Source organism: Vipera berus (assembly GCF_964194415.1).
Source record: "Vipera berus genome assembly, chromosome: 6".
NCBI lineage: Eukaryota > Metazoa > Chordata > Lepidosauria > Squamata > Viperidae > Vipera > Vipera berus.
In genome coordinates, this window is record NC_138208.1 from 70649963 (window position 1) to 70676981 (window position 27019).

The 27019-nt window shown below is 37.6% G+C and overlaps 1 protein-coding gene across 1 annotated transcript in view; it reads right to left on the reverse strand.

Moving 5' to 3' along the window:
- TBXAS1 (thromboxane A synthase 1) overlaps window positions 1–27019 on the reverse strand; it is a 251158-nt gene that overhangs the window by 102825 nt on the left and 121314 nt on the right. Inside the window, exons 5-6 of the mRNA XM_081331580.1 lie at window positions 26349–26445; window positions 629–745 (exon numbers count right to left, since the gene is read on the reverse strand). Coding sequence (XP_081187706.1) covers window positions 629–745; window positions 26349–26445 — 214 coding nt within the window. The remainder of the gene's footprint in view (window positions 1–628; window positions 746–26348; window positions 26446–27019) is intronic.

Below are 27019 nucleotides of genomic sequence, written 5' to 3' on the forward strand. Positions count from 1 at the left end.
ATGGGCATGGTTTCTCCGTGATGCTCCGGCCCGCGGGCTGGCAGTTTGACACCCCTGCTCTAAATGCAATGGATATTGTGTCGCACTGTTCTTTTGAACCTACTTGAATAGCAAGTGTCATAGATATTATTGTTTTTATGGTGTTTCACACATGAAAGTTGTTCTAGTTGAGATTCTGCGAAGGAATGCTAACCAAACATTTCTGCTAAATATATACTGAATTTCTATGTGGAAATTGGTCTTCCTGTGTTTATAGGGACCTCCCAATTTTTGGAGGGATTCCAAAGTGGTATGTCTAATGTCATATCCTTTGGGGAGGGAGAGAAATCAATCACAGGGATCTGGAGTCCAAATCTGTTAGAAAAACACAAATAAACTGCATATAGGTTATTTGTCTAGTTGAAACGAAGCTCATTCTTCATTTTCTAATTAAACACCTTGACATACTGAGAAACCCTTCTCCTTAAAGGAGCAGAGATTCTGCAAAGGCTACCAGTAAGGCATTAACCATGTTGCAGTGGATGAGTGGATCACTTTTTATGTAATAGTGCACATTTGGGAAACACAGAGCAGAAAGAAAAAGAAAAGGGTTTTGTATGTGTGATTGTGACACTTGCCTGCATCTTACCTCTTTTATCTTTGCAATACTGAAGGCTGGGGTCAATATGCTCCGGACCTTTTCCCATTTCTCATCACGCAACATGACAATGCTGTCTGCAAATGGCTTAAAAACCAAATTTGGACTCTAATTGAGGACAAAGATGGAAAAGTATCAAAAACAGTCAAATCTTAATAACAATTTAACAACTGATGAATAAGTTCAATAAATGCAAAGTAGGATAATAATGTTCAGATTCCAGAATTCTGAAAAGTTGTGTATTGGTTTGCCTGCATACTCTTGCTTGTGTTTTACACACACACATACACTTAAGTCTTCAAAGCTAATGCACACTGGGGTTTTCTTGTAACTGTGTAGATATCCTATTCCAAGCTCCTGTAGGGGCATGATTTCATTGCTCTAGAACAGGGGTGTCAAACTCGCCACATCATGTGACGTGCCACAACATATTGTGACTTTTCCCCATTGCCGGAGCTGGGGTGGGCGCGGTTTCAGCATGATGCATCCGGCCCACGGGTTGGCAGTTTGACACCCCTGCTCTAGAACAGGGCTTTTCAACCTTTTCACCCATTGTACCACTTTTAGGATATGGCAACGTCCAAGTACTCACAAGGTGCCCTTACTAAGCTAACATTCTTCCCCATAATTTGCAATATATTGATAATAATGCTGAGTTATTTCATGCAGTTGTTAGAAAGGATGAGCAAAATAAGTATTGCTAAGAAAATATATATTAAATGCTCAGAACATTTGAAGACTTTATCCAAACGCTTATTTTGATCAATTCCACTGGGCGATGCTACCATGGAGCAATATAGATCAGGACTTTTCAACCTTTTCACCCATCGTACCACTTTTAGGATATGGCAACATCCGAGTACCACCAGTCACCTAGCAAGGTGTCAAAAATGTGACCAAAAAAAAAAAGGAAAAAAGTGATGAAGTACATGTAGTCCCTGACTTACAACAGTTCGCTTAGTGACTGCTCGAAGTTACAATGGCACTGAAAAAAGTGCCCCCCAAGCCACAGCCGAGCAAGACACCTGCCTGCCTGCCTGGTGGCGCTCATCCTCCTGTCCTGAGGTTTTCATAGTTGTGAGCATTTCTGTTGAGGATTAGCAGTGGGGGTGGAGTGGGGGGTGTTTGGTTTTTATTCCCCCTGTCTGCTGGATGGTTGCAGCAGGTTTTGTTCACTTCACATGACCCTGGGACACTGTGACAGTCATAAATATGAATCAGTTGCCAAACATCTGAATGTAAATCACAAGACCCTGGAGATGCTGCAACATTCCAGCTGATCGGTGCTTCTTCTGGGCTCAGCAGAAACACCAGGATCAGCGCTGAGCTCCAGCTGGAGCCTGGCACGGATCCTGGCGCTTCCAGTGAGCCCTGACAGTCCTGAAGAAGCGCTGATGCTGGCGCTTCCACTGAGCCCTGACAGCCCTGCAGCTCCAGCCATCTCTCGCTCAGGCTTGTGCGGTGCTGCCACCGGTTCAGCTCATTCCCTTCCCCCACTACCACTTTTCTAGGATGGTCACATTGCCAGGTGCCAATGTACCACAGGTGGTACCCGTACCACTGGTTGAAAAGCCCTGCTGTAGAACAAGAATGTTGTCCACAATTGTTCCTACTGGGAGTTTTGTGAACCTCCAAGTAAAACCATGATTTTAAAATTCAGAACTAGTAGAGACATATTCTAAAGAAAGATTGCAAAGGCAAAACTTTATCGGTCCAAGATTTAATACTATTGATTTCAGTTAAACTTAAATTCAATTTATCTAGCTTTAACCAGGATGAGAATAATGTTATGACAATTCAACATTTCAGCAATATTATATGAGAAACTGTTAATCTGTTGAATTATTGGAACCTCTGGAAATGTATATTAGTTGTAATAGCATTTTTCAAAATGCTAGGTGAAAATCACAATGCTGCATCTTGACCTCTCCATTCATATAGTGTAAATTCTAGCTACATTCTCTGGTCATCTAATCCATCTTCTAATATATACTGTTGGCCACAGGGTGGACACTTTGCCCTAAGAAGCCACAGCAAATGATTTCAAAAAGCTATGCCCCTTGTAATGTGTGCAGGGTAATGCATCACTAATATGAGTCAAGAGGACACAGCTATCAAGTGTGCTATATGATTTCTGTTCTGAGAAACTATGGTTCTCAATAATGCGCCAACAACAAAATTGAGGTACATTTAAATTTGTTGCCAAGCAGTACCACTAAAAAAAGCACCACTCCACACCGCAATATTTATTGCAAATCTGTGGTGACTTGTCATTCTGATCAATGGTTGTAATAAAGAATGGATCGGTTCTGACCTAAATGCAGGGGTCTTCAAACTTGGCCCTTTTATGACTTGAGGAATTCTGGAAGCTGAAGTCCACAAGTCATAAAAGGGCCAAGTTTGAAGACCCTTGCCTAAATGTATACCAACTGGTATGCATTGCCTTCAGATTCCTCTTCAAAGTCTCTTTTTTTCTTAAAGCACTACAGGACTCCTTAGCTCGGTATCCTATATAGTGTAACCAATCCCAATTCAGTATTTTTTTAAAAAATTTATTTATTTATTTATTTATTTATTTATTTATTTATTTATTTATTTATTTATTTATGTATGTATGTAAAAGATTTATATGGCTGTCCATCTTAAGCAACTTGGCATAGCTCTCAACAGTTTCCCCATGCCTCCATATCCTTCTCCTGCAACTCCTACATCAAACATTAACTTAATTGTTTTTGAGGTAGAAACCTATCTATTTGTGCTTTTCTAACAGGCTTTGATATCTTCTGCCTGTAACTGCTACACTATAGTCCCCTTTCAAACTAGAAAAGTCAAGCCAAAGCCAATCAACCAGTTACGTCTTTCTGCAGGATACACCATTCTGTGTTCCTCACCTCCTTTTTAGGTTACTACTCCAACTATCATTCTACATTCTGTGACTGCTGAACTTCCTCAGATCTCATCAGGCATTTTTTTAATTAGCAGTTGTTCCTTTAAAATGTCTTTAGAAAGGTATAGTGCAGGGGTCTTTAAACTTGGCACACTGGCTGGGGAATTCTGGGAGTTGAAGTCCACAAGTCATAAAAGGTCAAAGTTTGAAGACCCGTGGTATAGTGGATTGCTGCTACTGTTGTTGCTTTGGTACTTTTTCAATCCTTAATGTTCTCTGGAGAAGGGAGATACTTCTTTATTTCTCAGTGTGAATTGTCAGGCTGTCAATACTCAATCACACCTGAGGAGTGTCCTAATAGCCATTTCTATATTCCATAAATATGAATCCTGAAGAAATAGTACACAGAGTCCAACAGAAGAAGTAAAAAAAGCTTGAAAGATTTTTTTATTTAGTTATTAATAAATTTATTAATCAAATTTACATAGCCATCCATCTTACCAAAAACAACTCTGGGTGGCACACAATTACTCATATAGTTGAAATGAATATATTTCTTAGATTTTTTTTTCCTAACGGAAACTTTATTTGGTAGAACAAAAACAGAAAGTGGTGCATTTATAAATGTCTCCTTTTGTTAATGAATTATGCTTATATTTATAATCAAGAGTGTTTATAGTGAGTAATGATTGACTTGTACTAGGAAACCATTACCATGTGTAAAGAAATGCTATGAACAATATCATCCCTTAATTAATACTTTTTCTTGCCAGATGTTACATGCGTGGAAGAGAAATAACCAGGGACTTTTTTTCAGTTTCATTTCCTTCTTTTCTCTACCAAGTTACAACTAGTAAAAAGAAAATGCTATGTGACATAGAATCATTGTAGTGAAATGCATCACAATGCATTTCAAGGCATCCAATGAAATGCAATATGTACATAGACAAAGCACCCCCCAAAATCATCTGATCTTGTTTTACATGATTATCCCCCCTCCCAAAAAAATCTGTATCATATTTAAATCTCTAAACCAGTGGTAGGCAACCTTGGCTCTTTTATGACTTGTGGACTTCAACTTTTAGAATTCCTGAGCCAGCCATGCTGGCTCAGGAATTCTGGGAGTTGAAGTCCATGAGTGATAAGAGAGCCAAGGTTGCCTACCAATGGCCTAAACTAACCCACAAGTTTCTGGAGAAGCTATCATTATTCTTCTTCCACCCAATATATCCTACCAAGGTGTTCTTGTGGGGGGAAAAAACTAGGACAGGGAGGTCCGTGTACACCGCCCTGAACTACTGGACAAAAAGTAGGATATAATCTGCAAATAAATAAACAGTATTTAGGAAATAGTTCTTCAGCACTTAAAGACAAGTGCCTTAAAAAAGAGATGAGCAACACAGCAGGCCCCATGAAATGCCCAACTTTGTTTTCTGAAAGCTGAAACATCCACAATTAGTGGATTTGGAGTGGAATAGTTTTGGAGCTTCTTCTTTTAATAATCTCCACTAAAATTTTACACCTATTCTTCCAATAAAAAGAAACAAACCAACATCACACAGTTGCACACAAAAAAGCAGGGGAAAACACACTATTTATCACCATGTGTCCCCTGGCGCTTTCAAAGGACTAACACAACCTTGACATAGGGAATATGGCTTTTTCTCCTTCCTTATTATCACTTTTCACCAGCATTATGCTAGGACATAACGGCATGGCAGAGTGTTTCTCAGTCTCAGGAAATGTAAGATGTGTGGCCTTCAGTTTCTGGAATTCTGGCTTTATACCACAAGTTCTCTCCTCTTTCAGGCAGAGTCTATACAGTACAAGAAGAACAAAGGAACTCAGCCTCATAGACCTGTATCTTAAGATACTGCCTAATAAAAAAGTCAAATGTATAAACAAAACCCTTGAGGCTTTTTATTTTTTTCCCCGTCACATCTTAGAGCCAATGTCAAAAGATACATATAAATATCACTTTAGCACAGTTACACATGTCACTTTTTTTCCTGAAAAAAGAAAGGCAAGTAAACACAAAAATGCCAGTCAGTAAAATACATGTTTTCTCCTTTTGTCAAAAAAAAAGAAAGAAAAAAGGCATATACCTCAGCAGGCAAAGCTATGAATAAAGTTACAATTTATTTATACCTGTGACAATCCTACTCAAAATGTTTGTTTATAACTGCAGAATCAAAGCTGAAGCAATGAATGCAAAGACAACACTAAGACTATCTGGCATAGAGAAAGTGGCATGAGTGTATTCAAATGTTGCTGATTTAAAACTGGATTTCTGAAAGTCTCCTGCTTGTATGGTGGTCAGTAAAGAGGTTTATAAGCAAAGTCTCCTTTGTGTTCACACCAGCTTTGTGTACAAGCCCATTTAGTTTTTTCCTGCCCCCAATATGGCAACTGTTTATCATTGTCCTGAGATATTTTGTACTCTCCAGTCAAAAACCACAATCTTCCATCTAAATATTGAGATCAACCTTGTTTAGATTTCTGAGATCATCCAAGATCACCTTGGTGCCATCACCTAGTTAAGAAAGCAGAAGATAGAAGATAATTACAGTAGAATAAAAGAATTAAGTGGACCATGATGGCCAGACAGTATAGCTTCAGCTAGCATTGGGTGTCTATTGGTCCCTGATTGATTGTGCTTTAATGTCAATCAGTAACATGAGTTCTTTGGCTAAGATGTCAATGGACGCTTGAAGCTCTTCTGCTGCATCAAATAATGTCTTTTTTCAGCTGCAACTCTCAGTTCAGAACTTCCTCCTAATACACTTTTATACTACCTCCTTTTTCCACAGGATGTCTCCCCAAAGCCTTTAGTACCAAGTCCACCAAAAGTAAGCAAAATCCATGTAAGTTAATTGAATTTATATTCTTCCTTCTATCTACTGAAACTAAGCCCAGTTAAATGTAACAAATGAGAAAGGATATTTTCCTTGCTCCACTATTTCCAACCATGAAATCTTCTGTTTCTTTATACAGAATTTTAGATTATAAACTATTTGGATGAAAGATACATTTTTGTATCTGTTGTCTGATAACTGCCATGCAGAATAACAGTTGTACACAAATTGTTAAATAACATCGAGATAAAGGGACAACTCAACAGAATTAGCTTTCACTGCTAATAAACCAGTAAACTTTTGTAGGTGAAAAGGTTCTGCTTACACATGGGACATTGTCACTATATGGCAGTAGCAAAACTGAGTTAGATCAAATTAGATCTGGAGTTAAAGATGTTTTCAAAGACTGCCAGCTCAGTGATACTTAGAGATCACACAACCTACGATATCATCAATTTGAATTCATGTTAGCTTACAATCACTGTTCTGCAGCCCCATTTTCCAAAATCAGTTAACCCTCTTTCTACTCCTGCCTATTTATTTATCTGCTTATTGAATGCAGATGGCCATTAAACTCAAAACAATGTAACAATGTAATTCTGGGTGGTTTACAAAAAGAATCAAATAAAAACAATACAGACAACAAAAATCATAGGCAATCTCACTCATACAGTATTCCTACCATGTATGGTTGTGGCTGAGCCATGTGGTCTTCCCCACTCAAATCTACCCACAGAATAAAGTTCTAAGGCACAGTTCTGCTACTAATGAATGTTTAATACATTATAGTGTTGCAATCTTTGTTGTGTTAAAAACAAACAAACTGTGCAAGTACAACTTTATTGTAAAATGAGAGGTGGCAATCCCAAAGCAGCAACTCAGGCAGAGAGATAATGGGTAATTCTTTCAACCATTTAAACACCCTGCACCAAGTACAGATTCACTAACGCTGAGCACTGAGTTCTGCCAACATCCCTACCTTTGAAAAACTAGAAACAGTGACTTAATTTGTAGGTGAACTGCTCAGTGATTCTCATTGGTGGTCTAATAAAGAGAAGGGTGAGGGGTGACATGATAGCAGTGTTCCAATATCTCAGGGGCTGCCACAAAGTTCTCCAAAGCACCTGAAAGCAGGACAAGAAGCAATGGATGGAAACTAACCAAAGAGAGAAGCCACCTAGAACTAAGGAGAAACTTCCTGACAGTTAGAACAATTAACCAGTGGAACAACTTGCCTCCAGAAGTGGTGAATGCTCCAACACTGGAAGTTTTTAAGAAGAGACGGGACAGCCATTTGTCTGAAAAAGTGTAGGGTTTCCTGCCTGTTGGACTAGATGACCTCCAAGGTCCCTTCCATCATCATCATCATCATCATCATCATCTTTCATTATTTAATGAAAATGTATACATAGTTGCCTATGGAGAGGAGCTCTTATACATCAGATAATTAGGTATTAATACTGAAAGAGGTACTCAGCACAGACCTGCTTATTGCAGAGGGCATGGAAACTAGCTGCTTCTAGTGATGATCAATAGGTCAGATCATGTGTTGCTCAGCATACACAGAGAGGATCCATATAATGGTGGGTTTTTTAATTGTCTCCACAATCTGGGCAACTGCAGGCTTCAGTTCAGGAAATCTTCACCCCTTTCACCAATGCAACAACTTTTGCAAAGATACCTTACATTGTTCTTCAACAATAGTTTTAGCTGCCACAACAATCAATAAAAAATATTGGGTGGCCTCTTTGGTCAATGCCCTTGGGGATGAGTCTTTAAAGATTGCAACCTGCCTACAGAGCGAACACTTCTGAGAAGGAAACGCAAACAGCTGACACACAATAGAAGTTAAATGTCAGATAAAGGTTTCCACTTTGAAGGGGGGAGGGTTGCAAAGCTGCCCCACTGACTGTATTATTTTCTTGTGCAAAAAAAATACTAACAGATTTCTAGCTGTATCGCCAATTTTTGCATCTAGATAATCTCGGCTTGTCCTTAAGGGGACAAGTCCTTAATGACTGTATCCTCTGTAAACAGACACATAAGGAATGAAAATGGAATCGCATTTATTTGAAATGCAGCTCAGCATGTTGGTGCATTCATATAGTCCAAAGTGATATAATGGTTCAAGTATGAGACCAGAATCACAGAAATCCATGCTCACATCCCCACTTGGAGATTATGTCCGTGGAAAGACCTTGTGTCAGTCATTCTCTCTAATTAGGGTTTTTACCCTGAGTTTTTTTGGAACAAGGGCACAATAAAACTGCAATAAATAAATGGACCTTTTAAATGCTGCTTAATCAAGTCTCAATGTACTCTGCTAATAATTCTGTACTTCATTTCACATTCCTTTCCAAGCAGATTTAATTCATTACCATATTACAATTATAACCTGTATTTCAGCAAGACGATCCTCAAGAGGCCCTATGACAATTACTTACTATAATGCAAGAAGGACTATTTTTTAAAAAACCATTGAATATAAAAACATACCATGGCAATTAAATAGCAGACCCAGCACTAAAAAAAAAAGCCCTCCGTGTTAAATGCCACCAAATGCTCAGATACATAGAAAGATTTTCAGTTGGCACATGAAGTGCTAACAGAAGATACCCATTAGAAACCCGGCTGCCAGCCAACTTCTGGACACAATACAAAAGGCTAATTATGACCTGTAAAACCACACCAATTAAAAAAAAACACCTCAAGCCAAATTATCTTAAGATTGTCTTCTCCTATAAGAGGTGATGTGTTTTGAAATTCTCCAGAAAGTCTCTTATTTTGCTGCCATCTTTCGTGTGCTTTTTTTAAGTAATAGAGAAAGAACTTTCTTTGTGGGTTCTGTTCTCTTGTAATCTGTTTCTACATGTGCTGAATTGCCAGGAACTCTTACCATTTAACCAGGAAAGCAAGGGAAATAGCAAGCATGAATAATCTGTACGTTTAATCTCTTCTGTTTGTGGTAAACCAAAACAACCTTGGTCGATCTCAAAAAGTTAACCATGGCCAGACTTTCATAGTATTTGGATGACCGGTCATCTGGAAATCCCAGGGACTGGGGCCAAAAATTAAATCTGAGAGAAAAGCAATAGCAAACCATTTACGTACTGCTGCTATAAACACTATGTGGATGGATACATTACCTCATCAGGGCTCAATTTTTCTCCTAAGGAGATGTCCCTTTACCCTATATACTTTATTAGTTTATTTTACTTCTTTAGTCTCCAAAAATATAGAGATTCTCATAGAACAGGATTCCTGTCACCACCAGTGAGCAACCCATAATGTTTTGTTTCAGACAGATGCTTGGGAGCTTAAATAACATTCAACAGTTACTTTTTAGAAATTTCTAGAGTAGAGCTTTTGTTATTTTCCAGCAAAAGCATTTACAGAACACAACAGTTAGCTGTTTACAGTTCTCAACCATCTTTCTTCTAACAAACTCAGACAACAAACTATAAGAGATAGCAGCATAATTTCCAATTGTTTTCCAACAAAAAAGAATACACCTCTAAAATTTGAACATATCCTAAAACTTCTGTCTGCCCCCACCCCTCGAAAAATGCTGGATTAAAGATTTTTGGCCTGGAGGGTGCAAAAATAGGTGCCAAGGTGCTGAAAAGTAAATATCCCTGAAGTCATGCTCTCAATAGTTTAGGGAGAAAAACAGTGTTCATCCTCTACAGCAGAGGTCCCCAACCTTTTGGGCACCAGGGACCGGTTTCATGGAAAGAGGCTTTTCTGTGGACCGGAGGGTTCGTGGTTTTGTGTGCTGCCTACATCTCATGGATGGGGCTTTGCTTGTTTGTGTGGACCAATTGCTGGCATGCCACAGCCCGGTACTGGTCCATGGACTGGGGCTTGGGGACCTCACTACAGCAGAAGTGAGGAACTATGGCCCTTTTATGACTTGTGGACTTCAACTCCCAGAATTCCTGAGACAGAATGGCTGACTCAGAAATTCTGGGAGTTGAAGTCCACAAGTCATAAAAGGGCCATAGTTCCTCACTTCTGCTTTACAAGGCCAAAGAGCAGCACTTTCTCACTTTATCTTCCTCAGAAGAGAGAGGAAGAGGAGGAGGAGGAGGAGGACTAAGGAATAACATCTCTGATAGTTTTAATGTTTTCATACTCTAAGGTACCCAGAGTCACTTTGAAAAGAGATGGGTAGCAAATAAATTTAATACATCAATACTCATTCATAATAATGAATACTACATCACTTGTTGTCTCCCCATTATCACAAAGTGCAGCTACTGCATTTTGTAGGCATATATTTACTATTTGTGGTTTTACCATGTTAGTAGAGAGGTATTTCAAAAATGAACAATGAAATAAAATGGCACACTATCACTAACTCTAGCAGTACATATACTTTTTCACAAGCAGAGTAATTTTTAAGTTTGGCCAACCTAGCAATAGTTTCTGTCAAGCATACATGAAATGCCTGTTGTTCACATTTCATTTGGTCATTTAGATGTACCCTTTAAAAACCTTAGATTGATCCTTAAGAAATATTATATGCAAGACGGCCTCAGATCAACTTTTGTGTGACAGAAAGACCAGTCTATATTTATCTTCATAGCAAGTTGTGCGCACATGATAGTTCTCCCTATCCTGTCATAAAATCCAGCATGGCTTGCCAAAAGAATGCTCAAGATCATGTGAGGAATCTGCTAAGAGATCCTCCTCATTTGAGAGGTGCTGAAAAATAAAGATGAAAACAGATCTGCTTCACTACATTTCTGGTGGATCAAAAAGTAAAATCTGTGGTGGAAATACTATGATCTGAAATGTGCATATCTTTTTGGAGGGCGAGGGCTATAAGCAGATGCACTGCTAGAACTGTGTGGGAAGGGCCAGAATAAAAGAAAGGGGTGAAGTGAGAATAAAAACTATGAACAAAAACTACAAGAAGTTCTCGTTCAACTTCTCTAAATGTTTCTCTTGAGACCATATGGCATTATAAACAGCACTCCAAAACCTCTGATTATCCAGATGTTTTGGATGTCCTCCAGCCCATTCCAACAAATGCTTAGCTTTAAACAACTCTTCATGCCCTGCTGAAACTAATGGGAGTTAAGCACATAATTAAAATGCTTTTCTAACTGAGGGTTGCTTCAGAAGTCTGCTTACCAGTCTTTGTTTGAATAAGTGTTTCCTAAGTTGCTGACATTTTCATCATAATGAGCGTGACACAGCTAAAAAGTATTTTAACATCAAGGCTTTTCTTCCTGCTTTTAAGAGCAAGGAGACTCGCTGGCTCCCAGGATATGTTTGTTGAATGAGGATACAGTTTCTTTTGCCTGTGTTTTCATGCAAGGTATATCCTAATATTACAGTTAAGAGATTTTAATAACTCAATAGTAACATGCAATATATTACGGAAAAAAGACTGGGTGTTATCGTGATTGCAAGAAGGCCCAGAAAAGCTGACAGAAACAGCATCCTATACCACATCCAGCTGCAAATCAGCAGATTAAGCTTTGCTATAGCCCAGACATGCCAAACACAAGGCCTGCAGGCCAGATCCAGCCCATGATTGGCCGATATTTGGCCCCCGGGGATGCCCCAGAGATGGTGAGGGACTGGCCCCCACCGGCGAGCTCAGCAGCCAAGGCGCACACAGAGGAGGTGGTGAGTGCATGGGGGCTGACGGCATCTGCAGCAGGGGCTGCATAGCCGGTTGTGAATAACAGGCTGGCCCTCCAGCAGCAGCGCTGTGGTAGCACTGGCAGCACGTGGAGTTGGAGTCGGCGGCATGTGATGCAGACCGCCAGACACGCCTACTCCATCCCATCTCATTTTGGTTGGAGAGCAGGTCACCACTGGTCATCTCCTCAGCCCCCTCACGGGTTTTGCCTGTGGTCTGTGGGTGGAATGCATTCCCCTCGTACAGCTTGGTACCCATTCCAGCCGCGGCCACCAGCCACTCATGCAGGTCCATTAGGCTGCTGCCCAGACCTGCAGGCCTGCCCAGCATGAAAAAGGCAGCCGGCAGGCTGTGGCTGCTGATGGACACCGTTGGCCCCCATGCACTTGCTGGCCTCTGTGTGCGGGGGCCAATGGTGTCAGGCAGCAGCCACTCCGGACCCTGCCTCACCTCGTCTCACCCCACAGGATGAACCTCCTGCCCATGCCCAACTCACCAGAGACCCACTGGATCTCCCCCAACCTACTCTGCCCCCTCAAGCAATGTCGAGGTGGACACGCCCACCCAGTCAGCTGTGACCACTGCAGCCATGCCCACCCAGTGGGCCAAGCGCACCCAGCCCCCCTGAGGGCACCACAATGCTGATGCCACAATGAAACTGAGTTGACACCCCTGCTATAGTGCCATGACCCTAATGCATGGAGTTGCTCTAAAAATTCTGCCATCCCATATGTGTGAATATTGAATGAATAATGCTGATTATATTGTTGGTCCATCAATCTGTATGGCAATTTGCTGCCAAAGTACCACCCTGAGAATGTAGTCAACAATTCTACCGAGTATATAGTAGATAACTGACAGAAAAATTTGTCCCTCCCTTTTCCCAGTTATCAAGGATGAGCACAAGAAAGTTTACAGAAACAAGTAACATAGGTATGTGTAGAGAGAAAAGCTCTTTTGTCTTGTATTGAGTATGCCTTGGCTCTGAATATGTAGTCAACTAAAATTTATCAGAGTCCCTCCCCTATCTGCACCAGAGCATATTTTATTCTGTCAGCTTTTAATTGGTAATTTGAGATGTCTCAGCTGCTCATTTTAACTGTTTTATACATTGCTGATTTTAATAAATTGTTTATTTGGATTCTATTAACGCATTTGGTTTAATATGCTGCCCAACATTACATTTTTAGAAATATATAAAAAAAGAAAAAACAAAGAGAAACCAAGATGATAATAAAACTGTTAAACAATATTAAAACCCCACTAATAAAACGAATACAATATTAAAGATGAGATGCCTGATAGAAAAGCAAGGTCCCAGTCTGACATTCAAGTAAATACAGCAAAGACGTTCACAGATGTCTCTAGAACAGAAACGCACAACTTTTTCCAGGCTGAGGTTTAAACCCAACTGTGGCTCTTCTCCAAAATATGTAAGATGGATTCGAAACAACGTAAAGTATGGTGTTATTTTAATCTGTTCAAACAATAATAATATGCACGTTCTCGTGGAATATGTAAGATTTTCCCTCTTGATGCACATTGAGAATTACAATGTGGTAACAACTGGTGATCTCCAAGAGTCACATTGAAAGTCTGTTATCTCTATTCCAGAAAGAGTCCATTCCATAGACCAGAAGCACCACTAAATGGAAAACTCTTTCTCTTCTAAGTCATCTGTGGGTGGCAACATCCGGTGAAGATGTTGTGATATAGATGCTGTCAACTCTTATAACTACCTCAGTAGAAATGTAAGGCAGAAATAGCAAATTACCAAGTGTGTCACACAACAATATGCAATTTTAAATATTTATTTTCAAGGCCAGTTTGAAGGTTGAAAAGTAGAATATAAGAAGTAGCAATAACAACTGGCTGTTAATATATGAGTGGCAGATAAAATTTTAATAGTATTAAAAATTATTTGGAATCTTCCTGAGTTTAGGCTTCTTTTTACTGTAAGAAATACATGGGATACAAAAGGAAGTACCACTGAAGTGAGCTTAAGGAATACGTTTTAATTCAGTTCAGACCAATTCACATGAGTTAGTCAATATAAATATGTGGCTCTGGAAGCATATATGGGAAAGAAATCCATCCAAGATTTATTTAAAATCACATGCATTTATCTGATTTTGCAATTCTAGTCAACACAAGAACTAAAATTTAGTTACCATTTGAAGCATGATTAGTCACCATTCATGACAAATTATTTCAGTTAATTATTTGATCAATTAATATGTAATTAATCAACAAAATGCAAGATGAGAAATGTGTAAAAATGCCTTGCATTAGAAGAATTTGTTGTGAAAACTGAATGCATATATATTAGGAGAAATGTTCATTAAAATGAATCATTGTTTTCTATGAGTTCAAGAGAAATACAGTATGCACCAATCATCTACAAATAAAAAACAGAGAAGGAATTAGAATTTGCAAGAATTCAGTCTATATTATGGCTGAACCTAATATATTTAAAATATTCAGAGTTTAGTACCAGGAACCATTATATGTCCCATTGTCACATAGATTGGATTCACATATTAAAACGATGACTTCTCAACCATGCTTTGCTGAATAAGTTACACGTCACATAGATTCACACATCGCAATGAATGGTTCACAGAAGCCATTTAAGCAATCCATTTAAAGTCCTCAAAGTTCTCATTTGCAGAACAAAAATAAATCTGTTTAGTTTTTTGTGGTTTAGTGTGGATGTGGACTATGTTACCTTATAGTAAATGTGCATGCTGGCTAGGGGATTCTGGGAATTGAAGTCCACACATCTTAAAAGTTGCCAAGGTTGAAAAACACTGGATTAAATAAAAAAGAATGATGATGCCATTCAGTCAGTGTCAGTTTCAACTTATTTCAGAGCAAACTGGGATGACGGTATTTGGGAAAAATACTTTAGCCACATCTGAATAAGCTCCATCTAGTCATTGACGCAACTATAAAGATATATACTTAATTCTGTGTAATATTTGTGCAATTAATATTCTGTTACTTGGATAGGGGAATGAATATATATCAAGCACTTTAAAATTAAGCCCTTATCTAATTACTTTGGAAATGTAATGTTGGGGTTCAATTAATAAATAGTGTATAGGAACATTGCTTTTACATTTACTATCTGCTGTCACGGCAGAATTAGGGATACTGACAATTAGAGCAAGAATTACTCCATTTTGCCTTTCCTTGCTTTCTGGTAGTTAAATGCTTCAAAAAGCATTACAGCTTTATACATAAGTGGAGAACAATCCAGAGAACATTAAATTTGCAGGTCACAGTTTAGAAAACTCAAGCGCAATTAAATTCATTAGAAACAATCCCTGACAGTAGGGATCGAAATAAGCAGGACTGTGATCCTTTGTAAGTTTGGAAAAAGTAAAACACACTAAACAAACTGAAAAACTTAATTTTAAAAAAAGAATGTTTCATTCCACTGCTTTTGTATGATTTAACTGTAACTAATTTTGTTGGACAAAAATTAGTTTGCTGGAGTCACTCTTATAATTCTTTTCCTTGAAACTTAAACATAAATACTTTTCACCCAGGCACACACAAGCACTCACACATCCACACTTGCACGAGCAGCAGGCACCCATGTGCGTGCATGCGCAAACTTGCAAGCTTTATATATATATAAATTTATATATATATAAAGCTTGCAAGTTTGCGCATGCACGCACATGGGTGCCTGCTGCTCGTGCAAGTGTGGATGTGTGAGTGCTTGTGTGAGCTCACCCGCTGCTTCCGTGGCCCTGTTCTGCAGCCGGGGGGCTGGGGACCCCTGACATATAGATTCTTACATCTGTATCTTCCTGGAAATATTAAGACATCAAAAGTCTTGATTAACTATCAGAACTTCTTTCAAAATGTGAGCACCTTCCTTTACAATAAGCATCTTCAAGCACTTATTTTAGTTGGAAGGATATAACCAAAGATTTAGTTTTCCCAAAGTAATTCAATGATTGTGAATTAATTTGAAGGCTTTCTAAGAGATGGAAATAATACATGCAGAAACATATGTCTAAGTTCCACAGTGTACAAAACCTTCAACAACTTTCGTCCAAAGTTTAAAGTCCTGGGTTTGTCTCTTGGGCTATTTCTCCATAGCTGCACCAAATTGGTCATCATAGAGCTTGCTACTGTTATTTTATACCAATAGAAACATTGGTTAAAATATCCATAAAATAAGAACCAAAAGAGTGAAACCAAAACAATAGTATTTCAGTGGGGCATTAAAATGAGAGTGACATAACACATATGAAATAAAATTAATACTTCAGAAGTGGTCCTCAATTTATGATGACAACTGGGACCAGAATAACTGTTATTAAGCAAGGCAGTTGTTAAGTGAGTCGAGCCCAATTTTACAACTATTTTTTGCCATGGTTGTCAAGCGAATCAGTTGATAAGTGAACCATACTGTGGTTCAGTGAATCTGGCTTTCCCCACTGACTTTCTTCTCAGAAGCCTGGGAAGGCCGCAAAGGGTGATCACATGACCCCCCCCCCCGTGATACTGCAACTGTCATAAATACATGCCGATTGCTAAGTGCCTGGATTGTAATCGTGTAACTGTGGGGAACGCTGCAAAGGTTATAAGTACAAGGACCAGCCATAAGTCACTTTTTCCAGTGCCTTGTAACTTTGAAGGTTCACTAAATGAATAGTTGTAAATTAAGGACTATCTGTATTATGGTTGGTGATCAGTGCAAAAGCATATATTTGGCACAACAATCTGTAGTCAGTTTCATACGATACTAATGTATCATAATACACAAGTAGACAAATGATGGTTGAATGTTAAGGAAAACATACTAACACTAGGAACAGCTTAGTAGTGGAACTAGTCACCCATTTGTTGGGGATAGTTTAAGTTTGATTTTCCCCCTAAGCAGGAAGTTTGATTCATTAATATCTTCTGGCTAAATGGATCCTCCTCTCCCTCCCTTTTTTATTAATTCAAAAGAAAAAATAATTTCAGGGAAAAGATTAAATACCTTTGCCAAGTACCGCAACTGGCTCCTTGATCTACCTATCCTCTTATTATTAATACAAGAAACCATGAAAGTTCATACAACTGCTTGAATGCACACTATTTAATTAAGGATAGTGGGGGTTTGGGAAAAATGTGCCTCTGACAAAGACATCTGGCTAGAATTAGTGGAAAGCAGGCAATCAAAATCCAACTATATTATTACTACTGTTCATCTTTTATTGTAATTTTTTTAAAGGAATAGGAGTTACAAAGGGAAAAGTCTGAACATGTTCAATGTTTAGTACATTGAAGTATTCACAAAGAGCCCTACCTATAACAGGTGAACACCATTTGAATAGCTACTTACGATTCGCAGCAAATATTTAGGTTAATCTAAATATAAATTAACTTGACTTTGTTAGAATGAGCTAATACTAATGCTTATTTTGTCTCCAAACTTTAGTGTGTTTCATGGTTGAAATCTACATTAATTAGGTAATACATATTAATATTTGTATATTTTTATTTTTGTTCATTATTGCTTTGTTAGCTGCCAAGGTACTCTGGTGATTGGATGGCCTTATAAATCACATTAAAAAAAATTGGGTCCAGAATCCAGTTTAATTCCTGTGTATGTTAAGTAGAAAAAGATGAGGCCATTACAGGTAGACCTTGACTTACAACAGTTTGCTTAGTGACTCTTCAGAATTACAACAGCACTGAAAAAAACATTTTTCACACTTATGACCTTTGCAGTATTGCCATCATCATGTGATTTACACTTGGATGCTTGAAAACTGACTCACATTTATGATGGTCACAGTGTCCCAGGGTCACATGATCAACTTTTGCGACCTTCTGACAAGCAAAGTCAATGGGGAAGCCAGATTCACTTAACAACCGTGTTACTAATTTAACAACTGCCGTGATTCACTTAACAAATGTAGCGAGAAAAGTCATAAAATTTCTTACTTAGCAAACATACATTTTTGACTCAATTGTGGTTGTATATTAAGGAATACCTATATTGCATACCTAGTAATAAAGTGGATAAAAAAGAATATATTTAATTCTGCAGGAAATTGACACTCTGTTCTATTTAGTTGTCTTTATAAAGTGGACACACGTGCAGGAAATCTCACTGCTGTCTGGATCCATAGCTTCCTTCCAGGCCTGCTGCAAATACTGTACACATAATTAATCTAGGCCCTCAAAAAATCATAATTGAAAAATGCTCTTCTGAAGAATATTCAAAGGAAATTTGTCTGAAGATCTGGCAAAGCTAAAGCAAGTAAATATGGTGATACAATCTGAGAGTTGCCCACAAAGGTACAGGAGGCTGTAGTTTAAAACCTGAATCTCTTCCTCATCAGATTGATCAACAGATTACCCTGAAATCTATTTTTATTTTTGGTTCTGGTAAAACAAATTAACAGAAAAATGATCAACCTGTTGGAAAGCAGATGAAGGAAGCAAAAGTGGGACAAAGGTAAGTATTTAAACTCTTCCCCACTTCTCAGCTTCAGTCTTTTGGAAAGAGGAATGCAATAGAGACTCACAAGTATGGGTGAGAAGGTCACAGAACCACGTGGAACATGAAGGAACAGCTGCCATGGTTATTGCACTTTACCCATTGACATGGCAAGTAGGGAAGCTGTGTGGCATGTTCTGTGCCATCAGCATGAAGTGCAAGGGTACTTCATAACCATTAAAAAAACAAGCAATGACCACTAGAAGATGCTATCATACAACACAGCTGCTTCCTAGTTTAAGGTTTTGCAGCCTACTCAAATGCTACCATGTTATTTCAGTACTTTCAATCATTTAAGAACTGTTCTCTTAGTATATTAATCTAAGTTAACTTCAGTTACTTGCTTTATATATCTCAGATGCTGCAGATACTTGCAGTGTGTAAATATACCTACAATATATACTCTGCTCAGGGTGTCAAACTCCCAATGTCACGTGATGTGTTACAATGTATCACAGCTTTTTTTCCCATTGCCAGCAATGGGGTGGGTGCGGTTTCGCTATGATGCATCCAGCCCGTGGGCCGTTTGACACCTCTGCTCTACCTACTTCTCATGTGCCCTGAGAATCTTCTCCAGAGAATTGGAAGAACCCCCTGTGATGGGCTCTGGAGAACAAGTGTCCAACCTGAAATTTTCAGAAGACTAGGTCTTGTCCCCAGGGCTTCTCTAATAGTTGCCATTAAATTGTATTTTTTTAATACTGAAGAGGAAAATCTTAAATATTTATAATTAAAATGTATACTTATATTTACATATACTGTACATTACATAAAATCAAATTTGTTATTTTAATACTACCCACTTCTTCATCCTGGCTCTGCCAGCTTTTATGGGTGTGATCACTCAGGTGTACAAATTGAAGACCATGTCACAGACCAGCAGAACCCAGCAGCTGCTCCAAATGGGAAATACGGTAACTGCAGAAGAAGGGAAGCAATAATAACCAAACTGAAGTTTGGAAGGGACCTTGGAGGTCTTCTAGTCCAATCTCTTGCTCTAAGTGGGAAACCCTATAAACATTTCAGACAAATGATTGTCCAATCTCTTTTTTTAAAACCTCCAGCGTTAGAGCACCCACAAATTCAGAAGGCAAATTATCCTACCGATTAACTGTTTTGTCAGGAAATTTCTCCTTAGTTCTGGGTTGGCTAGTAAACACCACAGTACTCAAATGGAATTTAATTCGTAAGATAATGGATTTTGCTGGCCTGTAATGGCATCAAGCCTGTGAAATTCCCTCCTTAGGGAAATTTACAAATCCTTTCTTACTAGTTTTTAAATGTGAAACCAAGATGGTCTATATACTGAAGATTTCTTTGGCCTGCTTAACAATGGACAGAAGTGTCAAATTTTAGTTAAGTTTGTTCCATCCTTTTTCTATACTGAGTACTAAAATATTCACAACATTTTGCCAAACATGCCATTTTTTCCAAGACAGTGGATTTTGTGCATTGTTTTATGACTAAATTTTTCCTAATTCATTTATACATACAGATGAATTTCCTTCCCAAAATCTGGGGAAGTGTGAATACCAAAGTGCTTTTTCATAATGCAAAGAAATTGTTTTAAATATTTTTAAATGACATGAATTTCTACTAATGAGTCTTGAAATCATTTGAACATTAAAAAACAGAATAAATATGTCTAACAGATATGGATTCACATTTATGAGTGACAAGATACCCTGAAATTACACTTAAGACAAAAAGCTTTCAGTATCCCCAATTTCGTAAAACTAATATCTTAACTACATTTTTTTATTAGCTGCCTTGTCAATCCTTTAATGGAAAACGGTTATAAATTAATTCAAATGAATTAGTAAAATATTAGTAATACTTCTTTCTAGTATTATGTAAATATTGAATAATTTCAATCCTCTACTTTTAAAAATGAGTTGATATTCACTTTGGAACTATGCAAGATATTATGGTAAGTCTACATTTAACAAATTATGTCCATTTTTCCCATGAACAAAGGCCTAACTGATTGTAGGCGCTTTTACAAAAAGAAATCTTTTAGCAAAGTTCACTGAATTGTCATCTGACTTTTCTATTAACATCTGCTAAAAATATAAATCTTTGTGCTACATGTCTGGGAAATTTTCTGGAAGTTTTTACAATTCCATCTGGTATCTTACACTTTAAATCCCTGCTTCTTTTAGTTACCTGTTTCTCAGATCCTTCCCTTAATCCACTCAGACATCCTAACTGCATGCATATTCAATTTAATTTGTGGGCATTAACGCTTAATGTTTATTCCTTTCTATCACAGTTTCATCATTGTTCCTAGTTTGTTATTTTAATATCCCATCCAAGTCTTGCTAATGTCAGTTAAGTAGTGTTATTCTCCCACACGTCTCTAAATGTGAAATTTCTGGCAGTTGTACCCATTTAAGCCAGGGCCAGTATTTGACATGAGTGGGCCAGAATAGCTTTCCATTTCTGCTGACCTCAGAATTATTCATTCATCTTAAAATGGACTTTTGCATTTTGGGTTCCTCGAGATTTGTTAGGAGTCTTTTGTGATAGCAAGATGGGTGGGATATATATTTAATAAATAAAAGTAAATAATAAATATAAATTAAATAAATTAAAAATATTACACCATGCATGTAAAAGCAGTCAAAAAAAGGATTTCTGAAATTGACTGTAAAAATAACAGAACAGCAGAAACGAATCAGCCTGATAAAGACCTGCATACATTTTTCAAAGAATGAAGTTTATTCTAATTTTGATCTTTGTTTCATTTGACTACATTTGTTGAAGTTTTGCTAGGCCTTCACGTTTAGATGGTCAGTCCTTTGTGAAACCCTTTATTGGTTACAGTTCTTGGACTTGAGTCTCCGCCCAGATTTTCTAACCAGGGCTTTTTATCCACACCTAACTTCAAGGAGGCACTTAGAAATCTATCTGTTCTAGTTTTATAGGATTGACTAGAACTAGAAAGGACTACAAGTTGGATCAAAAAATAATGTTACATGAATCTTCAACTGCACAAACAAAAACAAAAAAAATCCATTTAGATCATCTCTTGCATGGAAAAGAACTCTTATGGAGCTTGCCTGTCAAATTTCTATGCATGTACTATATATGTAAAACATCACAACCAATAGTGACTTTTGTTATATCTTCTTTAAGCCATCCTATTAGTTTCATAAGGTCAGATCAGTTAGACAAGTGAATAATTTCAATGAATTTCAGCAAATGAGCAATTATCAGATGAAAAAAAAAATGTGCATTACAAAAATGACAGATTTATAGCCAGCCCCAACATAGTTTTCAAGTTTGCTGTGGGCTTAAATCAAAATGACTTGCATTTAAATTTATCTCAAAAGCAAAACTGGTCATTTATACATTATCAAAAATTATAAAAGGACTCAAACCGGGCAGCCCTTCAAACAATGTTTTCAAATAAAGGAATGTTCTGTCACTTGAAATATGTTCATTCTAATGCTCAAATTAGGTTATGAAACAGGGAAAATAGATATGTCCCACACATGCCAAATTCCCTGAAGGAGGACAGAGAATAAGAATGAGGGGTGTTGTTTTTTTTTTAAAAAAAATTGTAATAGATTCTATACTCACTATAATCTGAGAGGGGAAAAACAATTGTAAAGACAGCAAGGAGATTTTGTTTCAAGAATGATCTGTATTATTGTGGTCAGCATTTAAGCCAAAAAGCTTAATGTTTTATTCTCTCCATTTCATCTGAGAGGGGACAGGAAAGAACAATGCTAGAGAGCAGTTTCATGTTTGCAGAGTAGACTGAACACAGGCTCTGAATAAAAGTTTGGAGAGGGTTTATTGGAGTGATATTCAAAATATAGTACTTCTTACCTAAACAGACTATTGAGCTTTACAATTGTCAAAGCTTCATAGAATGATTTCTATGTACTCAGTTGAATTTTTTCTGTCTCATTGCATATCTGCTGTTGCCTGAAATACAATTATGTTCACAGACTAAGACTTAATTTTGACTGTATTTTATATAAAACAGATGATATAAAACAGGGATTATCACTTTAACATTACAGAGGCTGACAGCAATGATGGCTTCACTATGAGCTTCTTATAATATTACTGTTGGTGCTAAATTTGAAAATGGAAGGCTGAAACCAAAAATTGTGAGGCTGAGGGTAGGTGGGAATCTCTGGATATAAGAACAATCCAACTACTCTAGAAGGAATTCCAGATTCAAATCAGGAAAAAGTAATGGCAAACTCTTTATTGATGTTAAAGCAGGGGTCCCCAACCCCTGGCTTGTGGACCTGTATTGGTCCCTGTTTGGTTGGGAACCAGGCAACACAAGCATTGGCTGCGTGCACGAAGCTTCATTTGTGCATGCATGGGATCTAGGTTGAGTACGTGAAACCCTCCCCCCCTGATCTCCACCCACTGCCACTGCTACTGGTCCATGGAGCATGAAAGGTTGGTGACCACTGTGTTAAAGTATATAGACATGGCAAAGATATGTCTTCTTTTATTGTAGAAGAATGACAGGCTTTCGTAAGGAAATCTGAAGATGATGACTTGACCAAAACTGTAAGGAAGTCTAAACACTTCTTTACTTACTTATTGTGCCATTACTGAAAAAGGAGTTCCTTGTTTTAAATAATACATGCCATTGGAACATAGGATATAAAAAGCATAAACTGGGGAAAACCTAAAATTGCAAAAGAAGGAGGAGGAGGAGGAGGAGGTGGTTATATTGGACATTTTAGAAATAAGTGAACATAAGTAACCTTGCAAGGCTACTGAAATCAAACAATTACCGTATATGACGTTCTATTCAGAATTGGAGATTATACAAAGGAAGCAGTCATACTAAAAAACAAAAAAGATGGGAACCCAGGAATAGTAAATATTCAGTGAGCTTTCAAGTTTCTATTATTATAGCCTTTATCACTAAAGTATTTCTTGTGCCTGGCTATTTCCAGACTTGTCTTATCTCAAAGGGCTGGCACCTACAGAGCTTAGAAAGGAATTTTTTTCCCTACAGGCAGTGATTTGTTTATTATTATTTATTCAATTTATATATGCTAACCATCTCATTGTCAAGTGACTCTGAGTAGCTTACAACATTATAAAAGTAAGTACAAAATGTTAAAAAAATAAATATGAAAATAAACAGATTAAATAAAACCCGAAATATAATGGGGTTGGGATGGGGGGGGGGAAATCTCCAGCATGGAATACCCCCAGACCAAATGTCAGAGTAAGATCTTGAGGTGGGGGTGGATCTCACCTTAAGAGGTATTTGTTTTCCTATTAATGTATTAATGTCTGATTTCATCTTTATTAAACAATTATATTCAATGGTGAGGAGGAAGAGGAAGAAAAGAAAAATTGTCGCTTACTGCTCCTATGTCCTTGCCTTGGATAATTGCCGTCTCGCAGAGCTTTTGAGAAACAACTGAGCAGTAGCTTTTTTCGGTGCACTCAAAGTTGAACAAGGGAGCTTTTTTCTCCTTTCTCTTTAAAATGTTATTTTGGATTTCTTATTTGAAGTAGCTAGGATTGCAGGTTGAATCTGGGTGAAGTTTCATTACAAAAAACCTATCCCAAATCATTTAAAACAGATGTACACATTTTGGCTTGTCTTTAAATATTGCATGCATCCCAAATTCTTGGAATTTAAAAGGACAGGAGTCAATGTTAATTAAATATATTAATTAAATTCAGTAGCCAGACATAGAGTGAGAAAATAGCTGAACCTAAAGCTGTCTGTGTTGACACCATCAAAGTGTGCTAAGTCTGGGAACGAGACAGGATCATGAAGAGATTATTAACTGGCCAGAGATGGAATTTCAGCCTAAGGCATGTATGGCCTTTTTAAAGTCTCCAGATATTTATTTCATCAGTGTTGAATACAGAATTTAGGAGTTGGAAATATGAGGTAAATTCATGAAGAAATTGGCTACACAGATGTAAGCTTCCAAAAGTTATTTTATTAAAGCAGAAATAAGCAAGAATTGGTTGTATATAGCCTTCAAGCCCATTATCATTGTATCCAAATTCTGCCACTAGAATACATAAATGAAAATAATGCAAAAATGGTGTAAGCTTTTGCATAGCTTTAATACATTCAATAGTAATAATAACCACCATGCAACCCCTTCCCAATGTGCAATCTGCCTGAAATATAAATGTAAATATGCCACATCATCACAACATTGTAACACTACACCATCTATTATAACTTCTTGCTATCATTCTTCCCCAAAATTAAAATGCAACCAATGAAAAGTTGTCATCTCTGCTATAAAATAGATAGTGGAGATCCGTATTGTCATCTCAAACTGAAGATATCAATGAACAAAATTAAAAGATAGTTGCATATCTTATTGCTGCACAAGGAAATGATGTCCCATGTCTTTTCTACAAGTTCTCATTTGTTGACAAGTAATTTGTTTGATAAAGTCTTTCAAATGAGTTTTGAAGACATTCTTATGGGTGGATTGTGACATGCATGAATGTGTTGTCTTTTCTGTAATCTTTCAAGAAATGTACAAGTTAATTGTTAAACTCCAAAACATTATGGAGAAACACTGTTCACAGTTTATATACTTTGTTTATGTATAGAGATCCTTCCATTTCTTTCTCACATGCTATCATACTCCATCTACCTCTTTTGAAAACAAAGGATCTGTGACTAATCTGGATAAAAAATGTGAGACAGTCCAATTCCTTTTCTTCCCCTAACATGGGCCTAGTAAGTCAAGTCAACTTGTATGTTTTTTCAAATGGGTATGGGAAGGGAAACTTCAATTGAGGTAATGTGTGATTAACTTCCCCAAAAGTAAACAGTAATGTAAACTACTGTATGTAAATCCTTGTTTGGATTAAGCAGCGTATAAACTGTAGCAAGCAAGCAAATAAATAACTCAAATTCCTAATTCAGTCTGCGATCCTAATACAAACAAACAATTATGATACTGAACCAATCCAAAATGTTCACTGTTGATGCAAAAATCTGAGCAAGGGACTTATTGCTGAAACTCTTAGCCATAACATAGTCCCATCCCTATTTATTTATTTATTTAAAACATTTATAAGAAATATAGGAAAGTACTGGAGAGGTGTTTGTCCCTCTTTAAAGTAACTTACATCGTACACTGAAGAATCAGTGAAATACTGAAAACAAGAATTGTCAAATGGTCCTTGTAGTATTCTTACTATTTTATTTGCTTAGGTTTTCCCCCCTTAATTTAAAAGTATTTATTTATTTGACTTATTTGCCAAACATCTCGCCTAACTTCACCCATTTCACCTTCAAAACAAAAGTTTTCTTAGTGTGGTTTTAAAACCTTTTAAAGTCACAACTAAATGTTTCAATTGAAGACAGCACAGCTCTTTTAAGATATCAATTGCTTAGAACAGGGGTCTTCAAACTTGGCCCTTTTATGACTTGTGGACTTCAGCTCCCAGAATTCCTCAGCCAGTGTGCCTGGCTGAGGAATTCTGGGAGTTGAAGTCCACAAGTCATAAAAGGGCCAAGTTTGAAGATCCCTGGCTTAGAAGCATAAAAATGTATCAAAAATGCCATACTATAGTATAAATCTAAAATTATCATGATAAACCCTAAGAAAATGGAAGTGTCTTAGTTTTACACTTAACAGAAAACAAAGCAGATTCCAGGCAAACTATTGTAGGGCATATATTACTGGGAACAGGGCCACCACTGAAAAGACCTACTCTTTATATTTCTACATAGGAGACATTCAGAACAGGACCACTAATATTAGGACATGAAACAGAGAATTAAAGAAAAGGAATAACAGTTTGATCTGCTTACTTACCATTCTGTTCCTGAAGTTTCTGAAATCATCCTCTAAGATACATTTGATCATATCTGGCTCAGATACCACTATATACATTCGACGGCCAATGTAATACCTGTATTCAGTTACAAATGAACAGAAGAACATTCCATTAGTGACTAAAGTAAGCAGGCAGTAGATATATGGACTTTTGTGAAACAGAAAGGAAGTCACAAGCTCTGTTCTGGGCCCAGTGCTCTTCAACATCTTCATCAACAATTTGGATGAGGGATAGATGGGGAATTCATCAAATTTGCAGATGACACCAAGCTGGCAGGAATAGCCAACACTCCAGAAGACAGGCTTAAGATACAGGAGGATCTGGACAGACTTGAACACTGGGTGCTATCTAACAAAATGAAATTCAATGGTGAAAAAAGGTTCTACATTTAGGCAAGAAAAACCAAATGTACAGGTATAGTATGGGGGTACCTTGCTCAACAGTAGTAACTGTGAGAGGGATCTCGGAGTCCTAGTGGACAATCACTTAAATATGAGCCAGCAGTGTGCTGCAGCTGCCAAAAAAGCCAAAACAGTGCTAGGCTGCATTAACAGAGGGATACAATCAAGATCATGTGAAGTATTAATACCAATTTACAATGCCTTGGTAAGGCCACACCTGGAATACTGCATCCAGTTTTGGTCACCAC